Genomic DNA, 26,212 nt, shown 5'->3' with positions numbered 1-26,212 from the left:
TGTCATCTCCATCACGCATTTGTTGCTTAAGTGATTTCAAACACAACCCTTAGCAACACACTAGGATCCAGTGCCTACTTGCAAATGAATTAGTTTAGTATATAAAGCACACTATTAAGAAAAAAAATATTATACATTTCCACAGCAGCTACAGCACAAAGTAAAAGATGTTTTTTATATGATTTCTTCATTTCATTCACAATTCAATTCAAAAATCATATAGTTGTTGACTGTTGTTTTCAATTCACTCAACATTAAAAAAAAAGAAAGAACTTTAAATCTCTATTAAAACGCTCTCATTATATTTTACTCTCAAGTGGGATATTCTGCTAAAAAGACATTTTAAAATGTGTCAGTGCAATTCTACTGCATCTAATGTCTTTACTGTCACATTAGACACTACAGTATCATAAAGCGCTTTTTATGTTTCCACTATTGAGATATATATTGGCAGAGGAAGCAATTAGCGAGGAAGAACTAGTGGACAGTTTTGTGTAGAAAATAATTTTCTGGGTTTTTCAGAATTAAATGGCAGGAACACTTCAGACAAAAATGGAAATACACGGACAGAAAAGAATGGAAAACAGGAACAACAGGAACAGAAAAAAATCCCTGCAATTTCCACATAGCACATTATACATTACATTGTCATTTTTTAAAAACTAGGAAACATCTTAATACACAGCTTTTAAAATAATACATTTCTTCTGTAGTAAAAAAAAAAAAAAACTTCAGCTAAGCAGCAAAAAGAGCAAGGGAAGGCACGTTTCCAAACAGATGCAATACACTAATACACTATTTCTTTTATTTTTGTACTTTATTTGCACTTGACACTTTTAACTCAGGTGGGAAATAGTGAAGGAATAATTGTATGAGAGCAGACTGGCTACCCATTAGAAATAATATGAGATATACATTGCAATTTGAATGACCTGCTTCTAGATTTTATTTATTCATTCAGTTTTTTGTTTTTTGTTTTTGTTTGTTTTTTTGGAAGACCAGTGTAGTATAATAAGCTGTTTGTTTTTTATCAAAAAGATGATGGATTTAAATTTTGCATTACAGCTGATGATGATTGTCTGTTTTTGTGCATTTAGGCAGAGTTATCTATTATGTCTGTTATTGTTTATATACAAGAGAAACATGGCAACAAGTTTGAAGATGATACAAGTCATCAAGGCACTTTGAAGGGATTTAAATGATAAAGTAGCTCATTGTTATCACACATATCAATAACTATACTCATCACACAGGTTCACTTGTGCCAGGAAAAACATCTACAGTCCCCTGATAAACAAAATATTGTGTTTAAAATGTGCCTATATTTTTACCAAAGTCATAACATTTGTAATAAATGATACGGGAGTATGTTGAAGCACTTATTATTATTTATCAGAGTAACTAAAGAAAGATGTAGTAGTATTCTGAAATGTGATCCAGGCTGTTGTCTAGTGTGCAATGGATGGTTTCCCTAAACCTGCTCAATAGCACCAGAAAATGTTTAAAAGTCTGGAGTCATTCAAACTCTTTTTTCAATTATTTTAACACAGAAATATAATTGGTTATTGTCACTCCTTACCTTTCATTTGCAGGGATGAGAAAGTGAATTTTACTTAAGTAATAAGTAATCTTAAGTCTAACTAAGGTAATGACACATTAATGAATTGTCAAACTGATCATCAAGTAGCATCCAGGAGTGTTGATTTAAAATACTACAGCTTCACTACTACTTTTAGGCACAAATTATAATTTTGTATGAAATCACATGATAATATATTACAACAAACCTGTGACAGATAAATATCTGAATCGAATAAAAAGTATATCACTGCTCAGATAACTGCACTTTGCACTGTACAAAGAAAATGCTGAACATAAGGACGGGAAAGCTACGATATGCCGTTTACTCAAAGTAATAAGGAAACATTGTTCCCATGGCAATAAATTTCAGATCTGGTTGATTATTGACTACTTTTAAAGTGCTTTGACTCAGGAGTTCAAGTCCAAGCTAGCCCACAATAAATGGAGTGAGAGCAACGTGCACGTTTGACTGCTTCTGGCCTGCTTGGATATGAATCTATCAGATCCAGTACACTCAGCGTACACGAACCTGAGCATAGGTTTCTGAAGCATTAGGATCAGGCTGAGGGGCTGGCCCCCTCACTCGGTGCACATGAGCGTCATATGTAGGAAGGGAGGATGCTGTAGGAGCCCTGTTGTTTGCTTGAACCTGAGCATGATTTGAGGATTCCTTCTGTAACCCCATCTGAACTCTTCCATCATTTCTCTTTGGGAAAAACCTAACATCTGCATAGTTTAACTCCTACAGAAGAAACAGAGAGTAGAAAACTGTGAAATACAGGGGATCTTATCTTTTTGTTTTATATACTTTAGGTTCAAACATTTATTCAGTTACATCACAATAAATGAAATGTATTTATTAAACATATACAGTATTTTGGTTAATATTACAAAAAAACATTACTGAAGATACAGAACCGTGACACCAAAGTATCGAACCGAACCGAACCGTGAATTTTGTGTATCGTTGCACCCCTACTATCTATCGATCGATCGATCGATCGATAGATAGATAGATAGATATACATAAAACAAAGATCATGGATGTATGATCATTTTATAGTCAAACTTATCATTTACTTTGGTGGTGAATGTAAAAGAACTCAAATTTTTTACCTGACTCAAGGAAGCTGCATTGCCTCCTTAAAAAAGGGAAAAAAAGAAAAAAAAAGGAATATTTGTAATTGAATTTAGGGAGTAAATATTAACAGGTACATGTGAACACACAAGCACACACACACACACACACACACACACACGAACCTGTTGTAGTGGAAGTGTCTCTATTTGTAGATTTTTTCAGAGGTCCTCTGTTGAGAGGGATAATGAGCCATTAGTTTGCATTAGAATTACATCATCAAAACATTTGCATAATAACAATAACAAATATTGCCAGTCGGGACTCTGCCTGACTTTTTTTTTTTTTTTTTAAAGGATTGGTACCTGTTTAGAAAGTGCAATTATTTCAAATAATATTAAAAAGCCCAATCATTTTTTTGATTTTAGGTTTTACAGCCACAATAAGTTTTATAAAAAAGGTGTTTCTTAAAACTGCTTTGATGACATTTTAAAGTAAACAACTGTGCAGACATATAATTAATTTAATGTACACATAAAAACAATAATGTAACACTGTAATACAAGGTTATGTTTGCCTGAAAAACAACAACAAAGACTTGTTAAATAACTGCTACAGTCGTGACTAGAAATACACAGATAGCACACATTCTCAAAAGAGAAAAATATCCAACATACTTTTTCTTATAAAAGAAGTATCCACCACCAACAGCAACAGCCATGAGGACAAAGCATGCGATTACTATTCCAGCAATGGCACCGGCAGATAATCCTGATGATGGTTCTGGGACTGTACAAATACAAAATATGTTTTATATTATTTTGAATAGGAGTTTCTCCATCATCTCATAGTCATGTAAAAAAAAATTCCTCCTTTGATTGATCTGTTATTGGACAGGTTTCAGTGTCAATTTATTGGACAATTTATTACACAGAAGAGGTGCAGAAATCATTAAATGGAGAATTTTTTGTAACATTTAAATGTTATGTCAAAACTATCAAGGCACCATGTGGCTTTGGCAAATATCGCTCTATCTCTCATCTTTAAATGGAGTCCTGTATTTAAAACATAATTGTCTTGTGAACGTAAAATTAATTTTTAATTTTTTCTTAGTATAAAAGATCTTTAAGTAAAAACTTCCAGAAGTCTATCAGCTGAATACAAAATTCAATAGAATCAACACATGCAGGTACCTTTTACAGTCAATTCATGCACCACTGATGATGATGTTCTTTCGGTTATATCATTCAATGCTTGACAGGTATAGTTTCCACTATCAGAAAGTTCAACCTCTTCTTTAACGTACTCAGCAGAATCACTGAGGATTTCTATACCATTATGCAACCAGCTAAATGTGGCAGATGGCGTGGACTCAGCAGAGCAGGTCAGATTTAAAGTGTCTTTGATATTTATCTTATTTGGACCTTTGAGCTGAACTTTTTCTGGTCCATCTGAAAAACAGGTATTTGTAAAATGAATGATAAAAATATCAGTAGATTCTTAATTTTCAAATAAAAATTTTGTATTAAATGGCTGTATGCATGAACAGTAATGTACACTGAACAGCACATTACTTACAATTAACAATCATGACGTATTTAGCTCCATCACTGCTGACAGGATTGCTGATTTGACAGACATATTCTCCATTGTCTTTCCAATTCACAGTGTTAAATGTCAATACTCTGTTATTGTCAGAAAGGACCATGTTGTCAGTCGGGTTCAGATCAGAGTTATTCTTCATCCACTTTCTGGTAAAGACTTGGCCAATAGCTTCACAGGTTAAGTTGACAGGGGTCCCCTCAACTGGCAGGTTTGGTGATGGTTTGACAGAAGCGCCTGATATTTTCTCTGTTTGCCAAAAATAAATAATTGAAGGGAAAAAATAATATTTATATAATCAAAAATATGCAAGTGACTAAGGGCCAAAATAATAAACTAAGTTTAGTGATGGCGAGATAAAAAAAAAAAAAAAGAGCTAAAAAAAAGAAACTAATGATATTAAAAACATCAAATAAAACATTGGAGTTGAATTAAACTCTTCAGATGTGGGATAATTCTCTCTGGACTAACAAAAGGATTAATAGGCAACACTAAATGTAATGTAAGTCATATAATCTACTATTAGGGTTTTCATGATAGCAGAATTTCAAACCCCATACCAACACCTTGAAAATACCCTCAATACCACAATCCTTAAACAACAATTGTGAAAATGTGATATCTCAAAAAAGCTTCAGCTGTTAGTGAGGCAGGGAGCTGTGTGCTTGTCTGTCCACAGCAGAGTTGTGTTAAGTTGTATTTATTACTTTTGTATGACATTTTCACTCAACTTGACTTTTAAGGTCAAGACATGTAGCATTAAATTTAAAGGTGTCTGATATTAATTTGTTGTCAATGGAAAATTGTACTTAGTAGTCAGTATAGCTTTTAATGATGTAAGTTTATTTATGATAGAATATTGCATGATGACCTTTTATGACTTAGACTGTTGTCCACTATAAGATTTGTTTCTGTTTTATCAATTCTTTCCCACAGCGATAATAGCTGAACAAGCAGTTTCACTCCTACCAGGAAGAGGAGAGCTGGACACTCTTATCTGCGCTCACACACACACACACACACACACACACACACACACATACACCTAACATAAGCACATACATACGCACCAACATTCCTCTGTCTATTCACAATTGTATTACTTTTGTATATAAATAAAGACCAGAGCGGTAACAGAGCGCACTCTGATGTGAGTGCTCTGTGACTGCCCTTGCTGCAAGTAAAACTGTGTGTCTCCACTCTCTGACTCTCAGCTGAAGAAGAGTCTTTAGAATATATCTCTTGACAGGGGGCCTAGCAAAAAAAGTTTGGGAACCCCTGTTTTAGAATATAGTGGCCTAATCTTCACATATCTGGTCAGTTTGTTAAAATAGAGCCTATTTAGTGGCTCTATAGTGTGGAGCATATAATCGTACAGAACTTTTGAGCTTAAGGCACAGTACGACTACAACAACAACTATAGACCACAGACTCAGGACTATGCTAGGCAGACTGCAGTTGCTATGGTCTTGGAGGAGCAGAGCACAGCGGATAACGGGCAAGAGGAAGCACTGAGCGGAGGCAGAAGAGGGGAAAGCGCAGTGGTGTGATGGAGAGGCTAAAGGCTACAGACAACAAGCTGGACCTTCTGCAAATGAGAATGAGTGTTTCGGAGGAGATGAGGGACTGTTCCATACTCTGTCTCACAGAAACATGGCTAAAAGACAACATGCCGTACTCAGCCTTCTAGATCTATGGCTGGCAGCTCTTCCTTGCCAACCGCAATATGTCTCTGTGCATCACCAGACCTGAAGGCGGCGTCCCTGGCTTTCAGCAGGGCATGGACTCCTGCATTCAGCCAAGGTTTCTGGTTTGGATAGCACATCACAGACTTGGTGGTGGTAACAACCTCCGCACATTTACTAATGTAGCCGAGGACAGCAGATGTGTACTCCTCCAAATCCAGCTTGTCCTTATACACCGCAGCATCCCTGAAGACCTGCCAGTCTGTGCATTCAAAGCAGTCCTACAGTACAGAGTCTCTAATTGGGCCACACAGTGATGGTTTTCTATGTGGGTTTGGAGCGTCGTAGTGGGGGATGGTAGGCAGGGACCAGCATAATGCAGATGTGGTCGGAGAGGCCAAGGTGGGGGCGGGATACTGCTCTGTATGCGGAATTAGGAGTAACATGGCCTTACAAACCCAACAGTGAGATCTTAAGAGATCCAGCCTACGGCTCTTCAATGGGGTGTCACAGGGTCCCCAGGAAAAAAAATTGTAAATGTAAAACAATAAAATAAATATTCTTCTGTAGCAATAACAAAGTATAACATAAATTTTTCTGTTGCAGTTTCACAAGAATGTCCTGCCTACAATTAAACACATTCACTTACCGAAAATCGGCGGCATCTGCTGTGGCAAATGGGTGCAAGCCTTTGACCACAAACTTAGTCACTGCTCGGTGACATTCGTCTATCCTGGCCTGAAAGGAGACGCTACCGGTAGACTGCAGCGAGAACTGCCAGCATCTGAGCCAGACTTTGTCTGTCTCTCTCATCATGGTCACCTAAATGCAACGCACAGTAATGGCACGTTTTGTAGTAAGGCAGATCGCGCTAACATAATACGCACTGTTAGTTGACTATTTACCTGCTGCATTAACGGGAGAGGACGTGCAAACGTTACCGCTGCTGCTGGGTTGAGATTCACGAGTCCGGACCGGAATTAAAAACATGACATTCATTTAAGGTCATCGCGTGTTTTGTGAGCAAATGCTTTTGCATATTTGTAGTGTTTCCTCCCTTAAATGAAATATCTACTTTGCAAGTATTGCAAGTTGCCCTGTTGTCATCCGTTCTCGTAAAGTATAACCAAACTTTTGAGCGTTTGAGCCGCCATGTTTCCTGCCAGGTAAATGAAGCGCCGCAATGTGGTGACGTCATTCGGGGCGACTGGAATCAATAAGGGAATCGTTTGCAAAAATGGCAAACAATTCCAAGGAACTGAAACAGTGGGAACCGGTTCTTAACAAGAACCGGGTTTTGATACCCATCCCTAGTCGTGAGTTCTCAGAATCTGCTCTTTGAGCACAAGAAGGACAACATCACAGAGCGTAAGTTTGATAACATCATGGAGAAGCTCACGGCTCAACAGGAGATTGAGAGACCAGTGTCGGACTGTTAGAACAGCTTTGAATTTCACATGACTTGTTCGCACTAAAGTTAAAACCACCATCACTTCATGCGGCTACCACTTCGGTGCCAGCTGTGGTCTCAAGGCTGGAGCTGAACAAAAACACCCTGATAACAGACTGTGCTTAGACTGTTCTTCCTATCCTACGCAAGGCCACCTGGGTTGGCTGGAAGACTGTTTACTTAGTCAAAGGAGCTTGCAAAGAAAAGCGTCTGGACTTCTTTAAGTTACTTGAAGACGTTTCACCTCTCATCCGAGAATCTTCTTCTTCAGAACTGAACTACTTCAAAATTCTGCAGCTCGGGTCATAACTCGTACTCCGTCAAGAGCTCATATTACCCCAATTCTTCAGCAGCTTCAATGGTTACCTATAGAAGCCAGGATAAACTTTAAAATCTTACTTCTCACGAACAAGTGTATCCATATATCTGCTCCTTCCTATTTGTGTGATCGGCTTCATATCACCACTGTTTCCCGCCCTCTCAGATCCTCATCTGCTATTCATCTTACTATTCCATCCGCACGTCTTATCACTATGGGGAACAAAGCCTTCAGTCGCTCTACTCCTTGGCTCTAGAACTTTCTTACTCCAGCCATAAGAAATATAGACTCTCTTCCCGTTTTTAAGTTACAGCTCAAAACACATCTGTTCAAACTCGCTTATTCGCTTTAGTGCTGATTTTATCTGTTGTCAAGTTCTGTTTTGCAATTTTAACTTATTTTATGTATTTTATGACTATTGCTCCTTTTATTAATTTTGTTCTTTTGTAAGGTGACTTTAGGTTTCTGAAAGGTGCCCTCAAATATTATGTATTATTATTATTATTACATATTATTTGCAAAAGTGCTCTGATGTTTTCAGAGCTGTTACTAGCTTCACTAACAGTCAGCTGACAGCGTGTACCAAGCTCAAAGCCCCCGGTGTTCCAGGTAACTGTTTTTTACATTAACTTGTCAGATGTACTGTATTTACATTTTCCACTCTTAGAGTTTGAGATGTTGCATCCACAGATTCTCACATTAACAGAATGGTCTTCTCTGTCTGTCAGTTTTTCGTGTGATTTGACAAGATTAAAGACCTTGGCAAAAAAAAGGTCTCCATCTCTACCTCCTGCAAATGCATACACTTTTTAAGCGGCTGATATCCAGTCACCGGCACATAGCTTTCAGATCCTCTGCTGACTTTCAGCTCTCAGTGGAGAGCAGACACTGGACATAATTCACTCAGATTCTTACTGTCAGGTGACGTTTAGTTCACCGTTTTATTTGCTCCTCAGCAGATCATTTTGGCTCAAAGTAAAGTTAAGTTTCATAACTGCATAATTTTATTGAAGTTTAATGTCTCACTGGGGTAAATGTTAGACTGAACTATTCCCTCTGTATTATCTGATGTTCATTTGTGTTAGACTTTTTAACCATTAATTTTGAATTAAAACTAACATTAAAAATATTTTTATATAAATCTGCTCCTGAATAAGATTAAAGGCAGGAAGGTGTGCTTTATAATTAAACATGTTAATAGCAGTTGGCCCCAGATTTATATCATAGTTTATACTAGTATGTTACTTATATGTTAAGTCTGTTGGCCATATTTCATTAGTAACCTATTTATTTCAGTATAGTGGTGTACAGTTCTTACTAGTTTGTTTTTGGAAAGTTCGGACGAGACAGATTCCTGAGGACACAGCTCACATGGGCGTTATCTATGATACTCCTAAACTATAAATTAACTTAAGTTAAGATGATGATGTCACAGTCAGCTGTTCTATCTGAGGTGAGTTCATTAACCCCCTTCTGCACAGAGAGAAAATGTCTTTTTGTCTCTCACTTTGCCTCCGGAGTCTAAGAGAGATTTCAGTACTTTTTAAAATGGGACTACATTTCTCTGAGTGAAATGTGTGTATAGTTGTAATCACGTACAGTGTGTGTGAGTACAAACACATTTTTTAACGGAATAAAAAGTGATGAGCCAAATGCCCCCCTTTCAAAGTTGCCCGTCCAGTTCATATAGTCTGCAGGATTTTACTTTTCCAGGTAACTTCAGAGTTAACCCTCGGTTCAGTATCACGAAGGTGGTTCCTGTACATTGCTATGGTAACTTTTGCTGTGCACCTAACCTACTCCTGAATAGGTTAAGATACAGATTAGAGATCAACAGGTATGAAATCACCACCTACTAACCAATAAATTCTCCAGAAAATTGCTAAAATAGAGGAGTTTATTTCTAAAGTCTTTGTGTTTCCCAGATGAGCATCAGCAATAGTCATAGACACAACTTTTCCTTTTTCCTGTTGACTGAAAACAACTTTACATATATAACCTTAAAACAAGACACAGACACTGTAATTGTTGACCTCATATCAAATGTGTACGTTGACTGAACCTATATTGGAAGTTTGTTTTTATACCTAATCTTTGCTCTCAAACACTTAAAAAGCAGTGAGTCTGCAGATGAGACAATAAAAACTAAAACTGTCAGAACAAAGCTGTATCTATTCCCTTTAATATCAGCTGGAACCACCACCTTTTCACTCAGTCTTTCATTCATAGCATGTTTTAAGTGATGATATGATGAGAGAAAATTTTTAATTGAGCAGTGAGCAAAGCCTGCTGCACCAAAATCACTGAATGAAGAGCAAACAGTGTGTCGCATTGTCACAGGAACATGCATGTAATAATTTGCTGATTTATTAAATGTCTGTTCTACTTGATTATGATCTGCTGCTGAGTCTTTTATGCTCATGGAAATACAGATAGCACGGAACACACTGCAAGAATCCTTATTCTACCAGTCACATTCACTCCACTTTGATCTGCAGCAAACTGAAGCATTCGTCTCTCATCATCCTTTTTATGACAGTGCTGCGTTTGACTGGTATATTTTTGTCTTCTTTATTCTGTAGATTTTCAAATCTCTGGAATATTTGGCACTAATAAGGATGATTTTCTGTGGAAGAACACCGATATGACCCATGAATTACATTTGTAGATGACTGTTAGATTAGTTTGAAGTTTTCTAACACCACTTTCATGTGAATGCACTGGAAAACCCTGGGTTAACTTTAAGAGCTGATAACTAGCTTCGTTTATCCTTGTTGCAGTGTTAGGGTCAGTGATTTCAGATAATGGAAAGATATCCTGGATATGCTGACCTCGCTTCATGGTACAGGGCTCCTAGACAGCAGCTGAACTGCCTGTTTACCCTCATGATTTTAATTCATAATGACAAAATTAGTCTAACATCCTGAAGTCTGTATGTGTTTCATAGTTTCTAACAAGCCTTGTACAGTTAAACTTAACAGTTACTACACGATGCAAACACAGGTCACACAGGGACCTGTATTTAAAGAAGAGGGCTGTGCTGTTCATTTGTCAGATGGTCGTCAGTGTCCCGCTGAAGATCTCTCTCCTGGGATTAAAGGTGTTAACTACTGCTTACTGTGTCTGTAGATTTGTTAATTAAATTTCCATGACATTGGTGTTAGAATACAGTTGAATAAATATTTTTGAAAAAGATAATTTAATAACTTCTGGAGCAGGCTGGACATAAGTCTTCAGTATCTACGAAAAGTATCAACATAGTGTGGTAAAATTGCTCTTTCTTCCTAAAACATGGTTTGTTGTTAGATTTAATTAAAAAATAATGGTTAACACGAGTCTCACACATTTGAACATCAGGAAATAATGACCTTATAGATATAAACTAAGTAAGACTTAGATCCTCCTGCGTCGGATGGCGCATTGGGCGGCAAGGGATCGCCAACGAGCTTGGTTTGCAGCCACATCTTCAGCCTTGTCCCATGAAAGATCGACCGCTGTCAGGTCCTCAATGAATGACCGTCTCCACGTCTGTTTTGGTCGTCCGCGGCTCCATGACCCCATGACACCGGTGTCGGCACATAAGGACACTGTCATAGCCTGTCAACGACGTTGATTAGCTGCTACAAATGTGAATCACATTATTGGCTGGACTATGGGATAAGGTGGCATCGTTCTAACCCCATACGGGAGCAGCCAGTCACTTACTGGCTGCAAAACAGAACTGTCAAAGTATTAATTTTAATTTCAACTCAGGTTAGATTTTTTTTTTGTGCGCAATGCAGATTTTCTGTGCGCAGAGACCATGCCAGCAGTGCGCAATTGCGCACGCGCGCAGCTTAGAGGGAACATTGGTCAGAGGCCGTGCTTTTGGAAAACATTCAGTCGTCGGGTGATTGTTGCCATCAACTTCCATGTTTCACTCGCATAGATAGCCCTGACTTTGGATGCCATCGAGATGGTGGTCGATCTACAAACCGGATTCAAGTTATGCATGACTGATGCTGCCTTTCCGAGCCGACAGGCGATGTCCTTGTCTGAGCCACCGTGCGGTGTTATCACACTGCCCAGATATGTGAACTGATCGACTTTATCAAGTGGGCGGTGGCCAACGAGTACTGGGGTATTCGCTCTGGCATAACCGATCCGCATGACTTTGCTTTTAGCAGCGCTGATCCGCAGTCCAATCCTTGACGCTTCACTTTCCAGCATGGCTGTCAAATCGCAAATGGAGCATTGAGTAGATCCGAGCAGCGCAATGTCGTCCGCGAAATCAAGATCTGCAATTCGTCATCCGTCATGTCCTTGGACGCCGTGCTCGCCGTCCTGCAGGGTACGCTGCATGATGAAATCCACAGCCAGCACAAACAGGAACGGCGAAGTTAGTTTATTGCGTACTTTAAGCAAGTACACGATAAACTAAGTAAAGTCAGGGTTAAACCGCCGAGAGGTGACAGTCAGTAGGGCGTTATACAAGCTGTGTACTGGAAGCCAGGCTTTGCCTGCAGCATAAACGCTCGATTGCTTGTGAATGGGCCTACCACATGCTTTGCCGTGATACTGGGTTTTGCAGAGATCTACAAAATCATCAAAGCACTCTTGCATAGAGGCTTTATCTTGACAAACGAGACAGATAGTGTATTGGGTGACACACAAACAGGGTATTTCAAAGTATACTTTAGTTAGTTTCCACATGTCCATTGTTGAGTCTGAGAACTACCCACTAAAACACTGGCCACCAGAACAAAGTAAAGGTTTTGACTTGATCAGCATTAACCCCACCCCCTGACTTTAATGGGTGAGGCTGATGGATAAAATAAATTCATGAACAGAGCTGCAGTGCCAGGAGCGCCAAAAGGCTAAAAAAAACACAAGCAAAACAAAAAAACAAAACAAAACACATAAGCTAAACCAGACCTCAAGACTCATGTTTAAAACATTCAAAGGTGCTCAGAAACTTGGCACCAAACGGATCAGCACATACAAAACATTAGGTAGTCAAGAGTATAAAGCACAAACTAAATGTGCATTTGAAAGGTCAGTCCAATAGTCCAGCAGGTTCCACACTGCAGTGCCCTGCTCCCCTCACTAAATAATTAATGTGTCATGTGTCAATAATTAATTAAAATTGGAAATACATAAATAAATAATTTATTAAATGTTATAAATGAAATGAATGGACATTGAACTAATCATTTATATATTTAATTAATAAAATAACTAAGATTTTAAATAATTAATCAATCATCTAATTAATTAAATGATTCATTAATGGTGTACTTATTTAATTCCTTTTGGCACCCATGGCCCTCCACACAGTGCAGCATAGCAAGATGACAGACCATGGGCATCCCTATGTCTCATATGGGATGAAGAGGACTAGCAGTAGCACCATGAAAGTAAATCAAATCACCTCTGAAAAGATCAGATCCCATGGAATCTATGATTGGTAAATGGTCTGATTCTTATATAGCGCTTTTCTACTCTCCCAGAGTACTCAAAGCGTTCTATACAACATGCTACATTCAACCAATCACACAAGCACTGTCTTCTAAGTTTCTTAGTGCTTCCTAACTACCATTCATACTCCGCAATTTGGGGTTAGTATCTTGCAAAGGATATTTAACATGTGGAGTGGAGAAGCCATGAATCGAATCGCTAGCCTTCCAATCAGTAAATGACCTGCTCTACCTCCTGAGCTACAGCCACCCTATGGTTCACACAATTAAAGACCAAAATCACATACAAGCCAAAAAAAAATCATCAATCCATCCATCCTCTTTCACTTTTCTAGTTCAGTGTCACAGTGGAACTATAGCCTATCCCTGCTGCCATAGGCTTAAAGGGGGTACACCCTGGTCACGTGGCCAGTCAGTTACAGGGCTCTATAACATTTTGTGGTAATATTTATTCAAACTGAAGACCACTAGCCACAAAAGACCATATGGTCAATTTATGACTCCCAAACTGTCAACATATTGTGAACAGAGAGCTATGAAGGGCAACTAAGACAAAACAAAAAAGTCAACATTTACTACAAACATGTTGAACTCCGCTATGTTTTAGCAACAATTGTAAAATCCTCAATCACAAAATTAACTTAATTTTGTGACCTTAACTTAAGGTAGTAGCTTACTTGACCTGTTAATGGACAGGCAAACTTCCAGCTTGACATGAAATAGTGAAATAATCACAGTTAATGTGGACAGTGAAAATTTGTTCAAATTTGTTCTACAGTGAAGTGCTTAAAAGTTTGTTTGTGCATCACTTTATTATTTCTGCAAAATAGCACAAATAAAGTCAATTCCTTTCATCTTGAAAGGAGACTTTCACACTTTACAAACTCAAACAAAGAGAATCTATGAAAAGGTACAGTAATGTTAGGCTTCTCATTATAGTTCACAATATAAGATTCTAACCAATCTTGTTATGAGAACAGCCACATGGTCAACAAACAATAAGCATTACTCTTTCTTTTAAAGGGTACTTTTTCCCTGTGTTTTACATTCTTCATTCTATTTGAGCTTTTTCTGTCAGCTAAATTCTTCTTCTGCATAAGGAAAACGTCCAAAGTCAAAAGTATCTGAGAGACGCTCTGTGTTTAGAAACTGTATTTTTGTATTTTATTTTCAAACAAACAATTTTTTTTAAATATCTGTGAAATTATTATCTGAGTATAGTAGTATTTAAAAATATAAATTTGAATCATAAAATTTTAAATAATAAATCAGACTTACCAAGTACATTGATGAATGAAGGCTGAGATGTTTGAGATCTCAGAGTTTTGTTGTTAAAGGCCTGACAGCTGTAGTTTCCACTCTGACTCATCTGAACATTCACCAGTCTGAGCTCTGATCCAGTATCAGGCAGCTGATCTCCATTCAGATACCAATTAAACTGGGCAGGAGGTCTGGATCCAACTGAGCATGTGAGGCTGATGTCTGACCCCACAGGAAAGTATTCTTGTGATGGAGATAATATCAAATTGATATTTTCTGGACCATCTAAATGTAGAAGGAACAGAGAAAATGTATGTTAACTAAATGAACCGGTATATTACATTTGGTTTTCCTTGTGAACTTGTAAAATTATTTCACACAACTACATCACTCCACATCATGTAACCAGAAAAAACTCTGATGCAGATGTTTTCAGATAAATTACTGAACATTTACTTTAGTAACTCACAGCTGATGGAGAGGTTTAATGGATCACTGGTACCAGTACTGACAGGATTGGACACATTACACCTGAATGGTCCCTGGTCAAAGCGGGTCACATTGATTATAGTCAGACTGGAGCCTCCATCAGTGAGCTGAACTCTGTCACTTGCTGTAACCCCAGAGCTGCCGTTAAACCAGAGGAAAGAGGTGGGAGATCCAGAGGCAGAGCAGGACAGAGAGACAGAACCACTGAACTCAACCAAGTCTGTGCTGCTGGAAGTTACCAACACACTGGAGACTTTTTCTGTGAAAGAAAAACAAAATAGTTTTATTTTTGGCATCAACAATAGAAAGTAAGCATTAAAATGATTAAAATCCAATTCTAGCTAAACCATGTCATGACAAGGATTGTATATTATATAAACAACCTAAAAAGAAGAAATAAGCAAAAATACATTTATCATTAAAACCTTTAAAGAAGTACTGTACCAATCAAAACCTTGAAATACTTTCATTCTAATAATTTAAATATCTACTAGCTTTAAGTGACTATTCTGAACAGAGTAAATTAGACAAACTGAGTCCTCAGACCATTCTCTACAATATGCTGGTCAATACTACATTTAAATAAGCCATTCAGTTTCTTACAGCCACTTTGTAAAGTTTGTAATATCACAATCTGAATAATATCACAAATTATTGCAAGAATGCAGAACAAAACGTAATAAAAATGTACTAATAATTCCAGGTATTTTTGCACGTTTAATATAATGTAAACTTGTTTAAATATTGCAGAAACAATTACACTGTTGGATTTCAAGATCTGCTCACCGTGTATGTTCAAAGTTGTACGTCCAACATGGTTTGTGCTATCAGCTTGTGTAATGCTAACAATGTATTCTCCAATGTCATCGAGAGTGAGACTCCTGAGCTCCAGAGACCCAGTAGATGGGAAGAAGGTGATCCTGCCTTCATAGTCTGGTCCAGTATTGTTTGCTGAGTTATTTGAGGTTATTATAGTCTTAGAGACATTTACCTTCCAGGCCACAGAAAAAAACGGTGTTTCTGTTGGAGTCAGTGTTGTGGTGAACATCACCTTTTCTCCTACAGCTGCATTCGGTGGAAGATCAGGCAACACACCATCTCCTTCAGTGAAAACTGCAGGAGACAAATAGAAAAGTATATAAAACATATGTCAGTCAAACAAATAAAACAACTGTGGAATATATGCAATGAAATACGGCAAAGCTGCGGAGTTCACCTTATTTTCATTAGAGGTTGAGCTTTTTCAGATAATACCGCACATATTTCTGATCGAGTTTCAGGAACTCACTCAGTAAACGTGTGGTTATTAAAACAGTTAACCAGCTGTTGCTTTCAGTGAATTGCTGCTGCTCTAAGTCTTTGGCAAACATCCAAAGGAAAATATAACCTTTTGTAAAGAGACCATAAGTTCTACTGAACATCATAATTTTTGAGACTTACCTGCAAATGCCACTAAGACAATAAGAAGCTGTAGTAACAAAGCCATTAATTAAATATCTGTGAAGAGTGCAGCTAGGAATGTTCAACTATCAAACTGACCACGAACCTACTGACTCAATATGGTAAATGAAACTCTACTTAACACTTTAAACCCTATAGTATTAACAAGGTGCAGTGTCAGTTTCACATGCGAGTCATAGACTTTTTTATAAGCTGATCCACTAGAAAACTTGCACGATGCCTCCCTCATGTGGTGTAACTGTGTTAGTGCAAGATATAAACATTTTGAAGTTAATATAAAAATGTTGACTTCGAGTCACAGGATGTTTTTCCGAGTAATACAATTACTGTACTGACTAAAGCTGTGGGAGAGCAGACTCTTTCATCGTTTCATCACCACCAACAACTCCTAGGTACTCCTATAGTCTCTTTAACTCTAATATAGGCTATATTCATTAATCTGTTGTTCTCAACAAGAGGCATAGCATGAAATGGACACAGCACACCGGCGTGTCTATTGTATTTTTTGCCATGATATTGGTTGATCTTCACCACCAACTGCGTCTAGACTCTGTATTGAATTCTATCACTACTGGGATTCTGTTCTGCCATGATGGGTCATTGGAGCCTAATTGGCAAATAGATTTCATTCTTGCAAATTCTGTCTGACAATAAATCATGTTGAATTCTTCCAAGTGACACCTCCATATTGGACTGCTGTTACAGTACAGAAGAAAACAACAAACATTTGATAGAAAGCTGTGTTAATGATTAACAAGTTCAGGAAGTTTAACCTTTCAGAATAACAACATTACTTCCTTATGACACTATATACTGAATGAACATTCATGTACTGGTATCAGCAAAGGAAAAGGCAAAGAGTGAAGGACTGCTTTAGAAATGGAAACATTTTCTGATATACTTCTGATATACTTCTTCATTTTCGGTTCCATCTCAGGTGAGCTTTCAGTGCTCGATGAAGCAGAAAAAACTCTGTCTGCTCATATTACTTTAAAGTTTTACTTCCTAATTTTTACTTTTAATATGTCCTCAAATAATTTGTTTGAATATTACAGTCTTTGATATATCTGTTGAATACTTCTAGTTCGTGTTTATGTGTAACCTGAATATTGCACACAGGAATACGTTTTTCCTGCTCAGATAACATGGATCAGTTTGGTAAGAAGTCAGTTTGTAGACTGATGGTATACTTAAACTCTGAGCCACAATCCTTATAAAAAATTCAATTCAATTCAATTCAATTTTATTCAATTTTATTTATACAGTAGTTTCAGGATGCTTTATATTGTAAGGTAGACCCTACAGTAAACCCCAACACTCATATGACCCCTTTAAGCAAGCACCTTGGCGACAGTGGGAAGGAAGAAACCTCCAGCAGAACCAAGCTTAGAGAGGGGCGGCAATCTGCTGTGACGGGTTGGGGTGAGAAAATGAAGACAGGATAAAAGACATGCTGTGGAAGAGAGCCAGAGATTAATAACCAGTAATGATTCAGTGCAGAGAGGTCTATTAACACATAGTCAGTAAGAAAGGTGACTGAAGAAGAAATACTCAATGCATCATAGGAATCCCCTAGAAGCCTGAACCTATTGCAGCATAACTAGGGGAGGATTCTGGATAACCTGATCCAGCCCTAACTATATGCTTTAGCAAAAAGGAATGTTTTAAGCCTAATCTTAAAAGTAAAGATAGTGTCTGTCTCCCAAATCCCTTCTATGGAAGCTGGTTCCATAAAAGAGGGACCTGAAAGCTGAAGGCTCTCCCTCCCGTTCTACTTTTAAATACTCTATAGAGTATTTAAAAAAACAACAACCCATAGCTAGCCAGGCCTCTGTAGCTGATGCAGCCGGAGGCAGCTTTGTATTTTTATTTAAAATTTTTATTTATTACTTCTAGTCTGAACTAGTGTAACTTGTTATTGTCAAGATGTCCTCAGAACTCCCAGAACAACGTTCAGTTTATCCAAAATACTGCAGTGAGAGGACCAACGGGGACTAGGAAAGAGAGAGCATATTTCACCTATATTGGCTTCCTTTCACTGGCTACCTGTTAAATCCAGAATCAAATTTAAAATCCTTCTGCTCATGCACAAGGTCTTTAAAGTGTCAGTCATGAAATACAGTTTCTGATCTTGTCTTCTGTGATAGTGTCTTGTTTTTGTTTCTCTGACATATCACAACTTAGATTATTACACTTTTGAGCCTCTTATGTGTGTGACTCTTAGTTGGATAAGCATTTCAGAAAAGCCTGATGGCTCGTCTGGGATTCTGCGAACAACAGTAACAGTCTGCTGGGCCGTTATTAAGTGCTGACACAGTTATTTACCATATTGAGTCAGTAGTTTCGTGGTCAGTTTGATAGTTGAACATTCCTAGCTGCACTCTTCACAGATATTTAATTAATGGCTTTGTTACTACAGCTTCTTATTGTCTTAGTGGCATTTGCAGGTAAGTCTCAAAAATTATGATGTTCAGTAGAACTTATGGTCTCTTTACAAAAGGTTATATTTTCCTTTGGATGTTTGCCAAAGACTTAGAGCAGCAGCAATTCACTGAAAGCAACAGCTGGTTAACTGTTTTAATAACCACACGTTTACTGAGTGAGTTCCTGAAACTCGATCAGAAATATGTGCGGTATTATCTGAAAAAGCTCAACCTCTAATGAAAATAAGGTGAACTCCGCAGCTTTGCCGTATTTCATTGCATATATTCCACAATTGTTTTATTTGTTTGACTGACATATGTTTTATGTACTTTTCTATTTGTCTCCTGCAGTTTTCACTGAAGGAGCTGGTGTGTTGCCTGATCTTCCACTGAATGCAGCTGTAGGAGAAAAGGTGATGTTCACCACAACACTGACTCCAACAGAAACACCGTTTTTTTCTGTGGCCTGGAAGGTAAATGTCTCTAAGACTATAATAACCTCAAATAACTCAGCAAACAATACTGGACCAGACTATGAAGGCAGGATCACCCTCTTCCCATCTACTGGGTCTCTGGAGCTCAGGAGTCTCACTCTCGATGACATTGGAGAATACATTGTTAGCATTACACAAGCTGATGGCACAAACCATGCTGGACGTACAACTTTGAACATACACGGTGAGCAGATCTTGAAATCCAACAGTGTAATTTGTTCTGCAATATTTAAACAAGTTTACATTATATTAAACGTGCAAAAATACCTGTAATTATTAGTACATTTTTGTTATGTGTTGTTCTGCATTCTTGCAATAATTTGTGATATTATTCAGATTGTGATATTACAAACTTTACAAAGTGGCTGTAAGAAACTGAATGGCTTATTTAAATGTAGTATTGACCAGCATATTGTAAAGATTAGTCTGAGGACTCCATTTGTCTAATTTACTCTGTGCAGAATAGTCACTTAAAGCTAGTAGATATTTAAATTATTAGAATGAAAGTATTTCAAGGTTTTGATTGGTACAGTACTTCTTTAAAGGTTTTAATGATAAATGTATTTTTGCTTATTTCTTCTTTTTAGGTTGTTTATATAATATACAATCCTTGTCATGACATGGTTTAGCTAGAATTGGATTTCAATCATTTTAATGCTTACTTTCTATTGTTGATGCCAAAAATAAAACTATTTTGTTTTTCTTTCACAGAGAAAGTCTCCAGTGTGTTGGTAACTTCCAGCAGCACAGACTTGGTTGAGTTCAGTGGTTCTGTCTCTCTGTCCTGCTCTGCCTCTGGATCTCCCACCTCTTTCCTCTGGTTTAACGGCAGCTCTGGGGTTACAGCAAGTGACAGAGTTCAGCTCACTGATGGAGGATCAAATTTGACTGTAATCAATGTGACCCGCTCTGACCAGGGACCATTCAGGTGTTGTGCGTCCAATCCTTTTAGTAATGGCACCAGTGATCCAGTAAACCTCATCATCAGCTGTGAGTTACTAAAGTAAATGTTCAGTAATTTATCTGAAAAGATCTGCACACAAACATCATAGATGTTAGTGTGATATCATTTAAGATTTCAGAATATTAGATGTGTCTGATAAGCAAATAAAAAGATGGATGGATAAGGGTTTTTTTCTGGTAACCTAATGTGGAGTCATGTAGTTGTGTTAAATAATTTCCTTTAACAAAGGAAAAATGAATGCAATATACTTATACATTTTTTATACAATAAAAATTTTCTCTGTTCCTTCTACATTTAGATGGTCCAGAAAATGTAAATTTGATCTTATCTCCATCACAAGGATACTTTGCTGTGGGGTCAGACATCAGCCTCACCTGCTCAGTTGGATCCAGACCTCCTGCCCAGTTTAAGTGGTATCTGAATGGAGATCAGCTGCCTGACACTGGATCAGAGCTCAGACTGATGAATGTTCAGATGAGTCAGAGTGGAAACTACAGCTGTAAGGCCTTTAACAACAAAACTCTGAGATCTCAAACATCTCAGCTTTCAACCATCACTGTGCTGGGTAAGTCTGATTTACTGTTAAAAATGTATGATTTACGCATTCTCAGCAACTACTTTGCTCAGATAATACTTTCATATATTTAAAAAAACATTTGTGCAGGAAAAATGAAAGGAGAAAAGGCTTTTCACATCTGATATTTTTTCTCATGCAGAAGAGATAAATAGCTCGTAGGAAAAGAAGCTCAGGTATAATGAAGAATTTACAACACAAACAAAATATATTGATCTATACTCGAGTAGCCTAACATTACAACATTTTGTGTAAGCCACCAAAAACGTTAAAAAGCCTTTAGTTCATTTCTGACGTGTCAGAGCATTGCGAGTCATCATTGCTACAACATAGTTAAGCTAAAGAACCATATCATCAGGATGTAACATTAAAGAGTAATAATATTTAGCAATACTCAGCTTTACATGTTTTGACACAGGATCACACAGGTATGTTCAGTCTTGTCAGCATCACCAGCAAGCAGATAAACCTGTCTTTCATCTGTTAGTTTCTAACCTGTATGTGCATTTTCTTTCTTAAAAATCTGTCTCTTGGCAAACAGAGAAATTATCAGGTGCTTCAATCTTGCTTAAATCTTCAACAAACCTGCCAGCTGTGGGGACCTCTGTCAGCTTAACATGTGAGGCTTCTGGGTCAGTCTTTACCAGAGCGTTCTCACTCCCGAGGCGTAACATGTCGACGTTTTGTCACGTCCCGCGGCGTTCCTGAGGAACGCGAAAGGAGACCTTCGGCGTTCTTATGGTACGCGGTGGGTTATGGCTGGAATCCAGTGCAATGACGCTCCCGCGGTAATAGACGTTCCAGCTCTGTATTCCAGCCCTAAACCTAACCTTATCCCTAGCCCTAACCATAACCTTATTCCAGACCGTAACCAGGACTTGAATGATGTTAAATAGCGTGTTTCTAAGCGATTTGAAGAAAAAGAGCGAACATGTGTAGGTTCAGTCCAGACGGTTCTCATATTTCCTCTTTTTCCGAGGTCGTCATTTAGGAACGTGGTGGGTAGCCGAAAACGTAATATGGTGACGATTTGTCACCTAGCGTAAAATGTTACGCTTTGGGAGTGAGAACGGGGATGGCTCCAAACTGACCCTGACTGACAACATGACCCTTTCTGACAATAACAGAGTTTTGACTTTTAACATTTTGAAGAAGAAAGACGAAGGAGAATATTTTTGTAATATCAGCAACCCTGTCAGCAGTGATGGAGTTAAATATGTTCTGATTTTTAACTGTAAGTAACATGCTGTTCAGTTTACACTGTTCACACGTATGGTCATACAATATTGAACTACAATATTGGCACCACGGACAACATATTTAATCAAGCAATGTATTTTTTTTTTAAATGCAATGAACACATTTATTGTTTGTATTACTTTACTATGTAGATGGACCAGAAAATGTTCAAATTGGAGCTCCAAAAAAGATCCATATCAATATCAAAGACACCTTAAATTTGACTTCTATCCAGCTGTTCATGTTCATTCATTTTCAATAGTGCTCATTCCTTTAGGGGAATGAGTTGTTCCCAAGCCAGCCAAGTGATATAATCTCTCCAGTGAGTCCTGGGTCTTGCCCCAGGCCTCCTCCAGTAGGACAAGCCCAAAACCTTTTTCCTACGTGGCATCAATGAGGCATCCTATTCAAATGCTCATTTCTTTTAATGCTTATTTCTGCTGCTTGTATCATTGAGGATGTCCTAAAATGTACACCGTACAAGAGTTTGTGATCATAGATAAGGATAGAAAGGCTGAATGAATGGTAAATCATCACCTTCCCTTTCACACTCAGCTCTCTCTTTACCCCTGCAGACCATACAGTGTCCACATCTCTGTGGATGCTGCGTGGATTCAGTCTGAGATTCAAGATTCAGATTTGGAGATGCTGATTCTCATTCATACTAAGCTACGAATAGCTCCAGTGCAAGATGGAGGTCAATAGCTGATGAATACAGCAGAGCCACATCCTCCACAAAAAACAAACATGAAATCCTGAAGCCACCAAAGTGGAACACCCCCCACAGGATCTCCTAGTGGATGCAGGATAGTCCAAGGACCTTGTAGTCACTGCTCAATGCAGCCAGCTCAGCAATGGTGGTGTGGAGCATGGTCCGCTTTGACTCAATGTTTCCAGCCTAAATTGTAACGCAATCAAAGCTCTACTAGAGGGGAGAATTCAAGATCTTGTGGACTAGGAACTCTGCCAGATGTTCATAGCACGCCCTCACTATACTAGATGAGAGGAAGCAGTACCTGGTTAGTTAGAAATATTGTAGTATAATAATATATAATAAGCTCAAATTATTCATGTCTATTTTTAAAAAATATTATTTTCCATTACCTACTCCTCCATAATGTTTCTGTAATCAATGTAAACATCTATCATGCCACCCATATCTGATTTGTACTGCACTACAAACTTCTTAAAGTAGATTTAAAAGAACAAGGAAAACAAAATGTAATTTATTAAAAATTATAATACTATTGCCTTTAAAGTAACTACTGCCAGAGAGTGAGCTGCAATGCACTCTCCGAGTGCTCCTTCTTATTTATTCCTCATAGATGTTGTCAGAATCCATTACCCAGGACCAATTTGCCTTGGGGGACCCTACCAAGGGCAAATTCCCCCCAACAACATAGCACCTGAAATCTCTGGAACATACAAGCTGCAGTAAGGTGGAAATTTACAGAGGGGTTAAATTTGACCTGCTCTTCTAAATCCACACAATCTGATTGACTTCATTCTTTAATGGGACAGATTATTAACAATAAGGTTGACTACATAAAAATAGAGGTTTTTGTGCTCCAGTCTCTCTTTTCTGAGAGAAGGAAGCACACCTCTCAAGCGTGGAATAATGTAACTGTGAGAGCATCATCATGAGTAGTGTATGGTTTTACTGTGACAGGTACCTGTGTGCACTGATACTGTTGGATGTTGCAGTGTGCGTATAGTATGGTACCACTGATAGTTTAAATGATGTACGTTTCCTGGAGTTTTAATGTTTTCTATGAACTAAATTTTGGAAATGTATCCTAACACTTAACTACCCTTTATCAAAACATGAATCTTCAGCAAATATTTGCTGAAACTACACAGTGAATTCATCATTTTGACAAATACAAGTGCTCTCCAGACAAAGACAGCAATGCACTGACCAAAAGTCCTCTGAAACCTGTTCAATTATGAAAATAAATAAAGAGAGAAATTATTGGAAAGTTTTGAGATGGTGAGACAACTTTGTGTCATCTTTATTTTATCTCTATTTGAACTTCCCCAGACCAATCATCAGAATGTGCTGCAGGTTGTATCGCTGGAATTGTAATCGCATGTTTTGCCATCGTTGCTGTTGCTTGTGGTGTAGGATACTACTTTTATAGGCGAAGGTAGGTGGATCATTTCTCAATGGTTTTATTACTCTTGAAATCTGTGTGCTCAGTCCACTTCTAAACACCTTTGGTACATAAGCGTAACTTATCAGTGTTACATGTAATTCATTTAACATCATATCATTTCATGAAATAACCACAGAGGTGCAAGTATTTCAGTGCACTGTTTGTTTAAACAAACAAGTCTTTGTCATTTATCATTAAGGTTGGATTTAAATAAATGTAAATGTTTAGTGTTACAGTTTTGTGTAACTTTGTGGACAGACTTTGATATATGCTTCATTTATTATATTTAGAACCAACAAAAATCCACAGACACAAAATACAGGTGAGTAATATTTTAATATACATTTAACTTGTACATCTTTAATAGCAAAATAAAGAAAGTATAAATAAAATTACTGTATCAAAATCTGTTATTTTTGACCAGGAGAACATGTGTATGAGAACACTTAACCATATGACAAGAAAATTTGAGCTCTTTGTTTACATTTCCATTTTAAGGTAAGTATTAAATTCACTGTTGTGCTTTATTAAGAAAGAATACCTTATACAATGAAGAAAAGAGTGAAAGATTTTTTTCTCTGTATAAAAATCTGTCATTTTTCCATTATTGTTAAAAGTTAATGTCCACTTGCATGCAGTTTATAAACTGTTTACTAGAATAAGTTGTATATTTTTTCTTGTCCTGCAGATGAAACATTTGTGAGGCCTCTATCTGCTCCAGGAAGACAAAAGGTTTTGTTTTTTTGTTAGTTTGTTGGTTGTAATATTTTTTTGGTCATTATGAAAATATTTTAACAGAACATATGAAGATTGTTTATAAATTATTAGTCTACAACAATAAATATTAAGGTTTTCTGACATTTGAATTATGTAGTTGCTACTATTTTGATAAAGCTCTGTGTCTTCTTATTGATCATTAAATGTAAAATAAATACAACTAATACACAGAAGTTGTAGCCCTTGCTCTTACTTCAGTTTATCACTCATAAATGTGGTCCTGTATGTTTTAATGCTGAACTCGATCTACATGTTGTAAAAATCTGGATGATTACACAAAGACCTTGTGCTGTCTGAAGACACTGAGAAAAGCAGTACTGTCAAATTTTATCCTGAATATTTAACTACCCCTGAGGTTTCTGGACTGGTGCAGCAGATTACTTAATGTTCCAAGGACATTGTTAAAAATTGGATCCAAGTCATCTTCTTCTTCTCTACTCTTCTTCTAGCTGCTGTCTTTCAAGTCAAGTATCTGCCTCCATCTCACCCTATCTCTAGAGTCTCACTTTATCCCTTTTGTCAATATTTCGGTACATGTACAGGACATACAGGAGAATCAAAATGCTGTTGGTGGGAATGGTTGCATTAATGTGCCAAAGACTTTCAGCATCATTAAAAGAATTTAACTTCTGTGTGAGAGTGTGTTGGGGGGTAGGGGGGTAGGTGGGAAGCAGTAAAGAGTTCAGTCTTCTGACAGCCTCTTGAATGGAGCTATTCAAGAGTTTAGTGGAGTGGAGGAGAGATTAGGCCTTCTTGGACACAGCAGCACAGTAGATGTTCAGTTGGGTATGCTGGGAATGACTGTTCCTGAAATCTGCCATAATCCCTTTGGTTTTTTCCACATTCAGGAAAAGGTGTTACTCTTGGAACCTAGAAGTTAAAGTTTTCATTCCCAAGTGTCTGAGTTTTTCTATTAGTTGCTGCAGAATGATTGTGTTGAATGCTGAACTGAAATCTACAACTCTTATGAACTTTGGGTCAAATGATATATATATATAAACTTTTTTTTTCCAAATCAGGTAAACCCCTTAATTGTATTAAAACTCTTAACATAGTGTTGTTGGCAGCAGCACTACTACACCAAACAAAAGAAGGTTTCTCACAAACTCTCACAAACTAAGCAAGTGACCTGAAGGCCCAGAGATTATTGTTTTACATTGTTTTATTTACTGTTATATTGTTTTTATATTCCAATTTCCTGTGT

The 26,212-nt window shown here is 37.6% G+C and overlaps 3 protein-coding genes and 1 long non-coding RNA gene across 4 annotated transcripts; 2 read left to right on the top strand and 2 right to left on the bottom strand.

The window, feature by feature from the left end:
• Nucleotides 1-1,398: 1,398 nt before the first annotated feature.
• LOC145431919 (cell adhesion molecule CEACAM20-like) lies at nucleotides 1,399-4,250 on the bottom strand. Its single transcript, XM_080308293.1, has 4 exons — nucleotides 4,238-4,250; nucleotides 3,853-4,110; nucleotides 2,698-3,460; nucleotides 1,399-2,323 (listed from the first exon to the last, which is right to left on the bottom strand). The coding sequence occupies exons 1-3, from the start codon at nucleotides 4,248-4,250 to the stop codon at nucleotides 3,261-3,263; spliced, it is 471 nt and encodes a 156-aa protein (XP_080164419.1). The 3' UTR covers nucleotides 1,399-2,323; nucleotides 2,698-3,260.
• Nucleotides 4,251-5,939: 1,689 nt separating this feature from the next.
• LOC113031421 (uncharacterized) lies at nucleotides 5,940-16,406 on the bottom strand. Its single transcript, XM_080308292.1, has 6 exons — nucleotides 16,361-16,406; nucleotides 15,707-16,033; nucleotides 14,901-15,179; nucleotides 14,450-14,716; nucleotides 11,691-11,926; nucleotides 5,940-6,227 (listed from the first exon to the last, which is right to left on the bottom strand). The coding sequence occupies exons 1-6, from the start codon at nucleotides 16,404-16,406 to the stop codon at nucleotides 5,940-5,942; spliced, it is 1,443 nt and encodes a 480-aa protein (XP_080164418.1).
• Nucleotides 16,407-17,526: 1,120 nt separating this feature from the next.
• Nucleotides 17,527-20,998, top strand: LOC145419353 (cell adhesion molecule CEACAM1-like). Its single transcript, XM_080308291.1, has 5 exons — nucleotides 17,527-17,539; nucleotides 19,156-19,482; nucleotides 20,010-20,288; nucleotides 20,561-20,827; nucleotides 20,979-20,998. The coding sequence occupies exons 1-5, from the start codon at nucleotides 17,527-17,529 to the stop codon at nucleotides 20,996-20,998; spliced, it is 906 nt and encodes a 301-aa protein (XP_080164417.1).
• A 913-nt stretch (nucleotides 20,999-21,911) lies between these two features.
• LOC113032432 (uncharacterized) lies at nucleotides 21,912-24,729 on the top strand. The gene is made up of 4 exons (XR_013912125.1): nucleotides 21,912-22,070; nucleotides 24,117-24,222; nucleotides 24,522-24,553; nucleotides 24,656-24,729. It is a non-coding gene; the product is annotated as an uncharacterized LOC113032432 (long non-coding RNA).
• The last annotated feature ends 1,483 nt before the right edge of the window (nucleotides 24,730-26,212 follow it).

Source organism: Astatotilapia calliptera, chromosome 11 (assembly GCF_964374335.1).
Source record: "Astatotilapia calliptera chromosome 11, fAstCal68.1, whole genome shotgun sequence".
Classification (NCBI taxonomy): Eukaryota; Metazoa; Chordata; class Actinopteri; order Cichliformes; family Cichlidae; genus Astatotilapia; species Astatotilapia calliptera.
The sequence above is the reverse complement of the archived record's forward strand: the minus strand, read 5'-3'. Positions and strand labels throughout refer to the sequence as shown.

Bases quoted from the DNA above. Each gene is read 5' to 3' on its own strand.
- LOC145419353 (XM_080308291.1), top strand. The intron at 19,483-20,009 runs GTGAGCAGATCT...TTTCTTTCACAG, and splicing joins TACAACTTTGAACATACACG to AGAAAGTCTCCAGTGTGTTG. The intron at 20,828-20,978 runs GTAAGTCTGATT...TTTCTCATGCAG, and splicing joins TTCAACCATCACTGTGCTGG to AAGAGATAAATAGCTCGTAG.
- LOC113031421 (XM_080308292.1), bottom strand. From the start codon at position 16,406: ATGGCTTTGTTACTACAGCTTCTTATTGTCTTAGTGGCATTTGCAG. The intron at 11,927-14,449 runs GTAAGTCTGATT...GCGATTTGACAG, and splicing joins TTCATTCATCAATGTACTTG to CCATGCTGGAAAGTGAAGCG. The intron at 6,228-11,690 runs GTTTGTAGATCG...TCTGTACTGTAG, and splicing joins TCATGCATAACTTGAATCCG to GACTGCTTTGAATGCACAGA.
- LOC145431919 (XM_080308293.1), bottom strand. The intron at 3,461-3,852 runs GTACCTGCATGT...AAAACATATTTT, and splicing joins GCATGAATTGACTGTAAAAG to GTATTTGTACAGTCCCAGAA.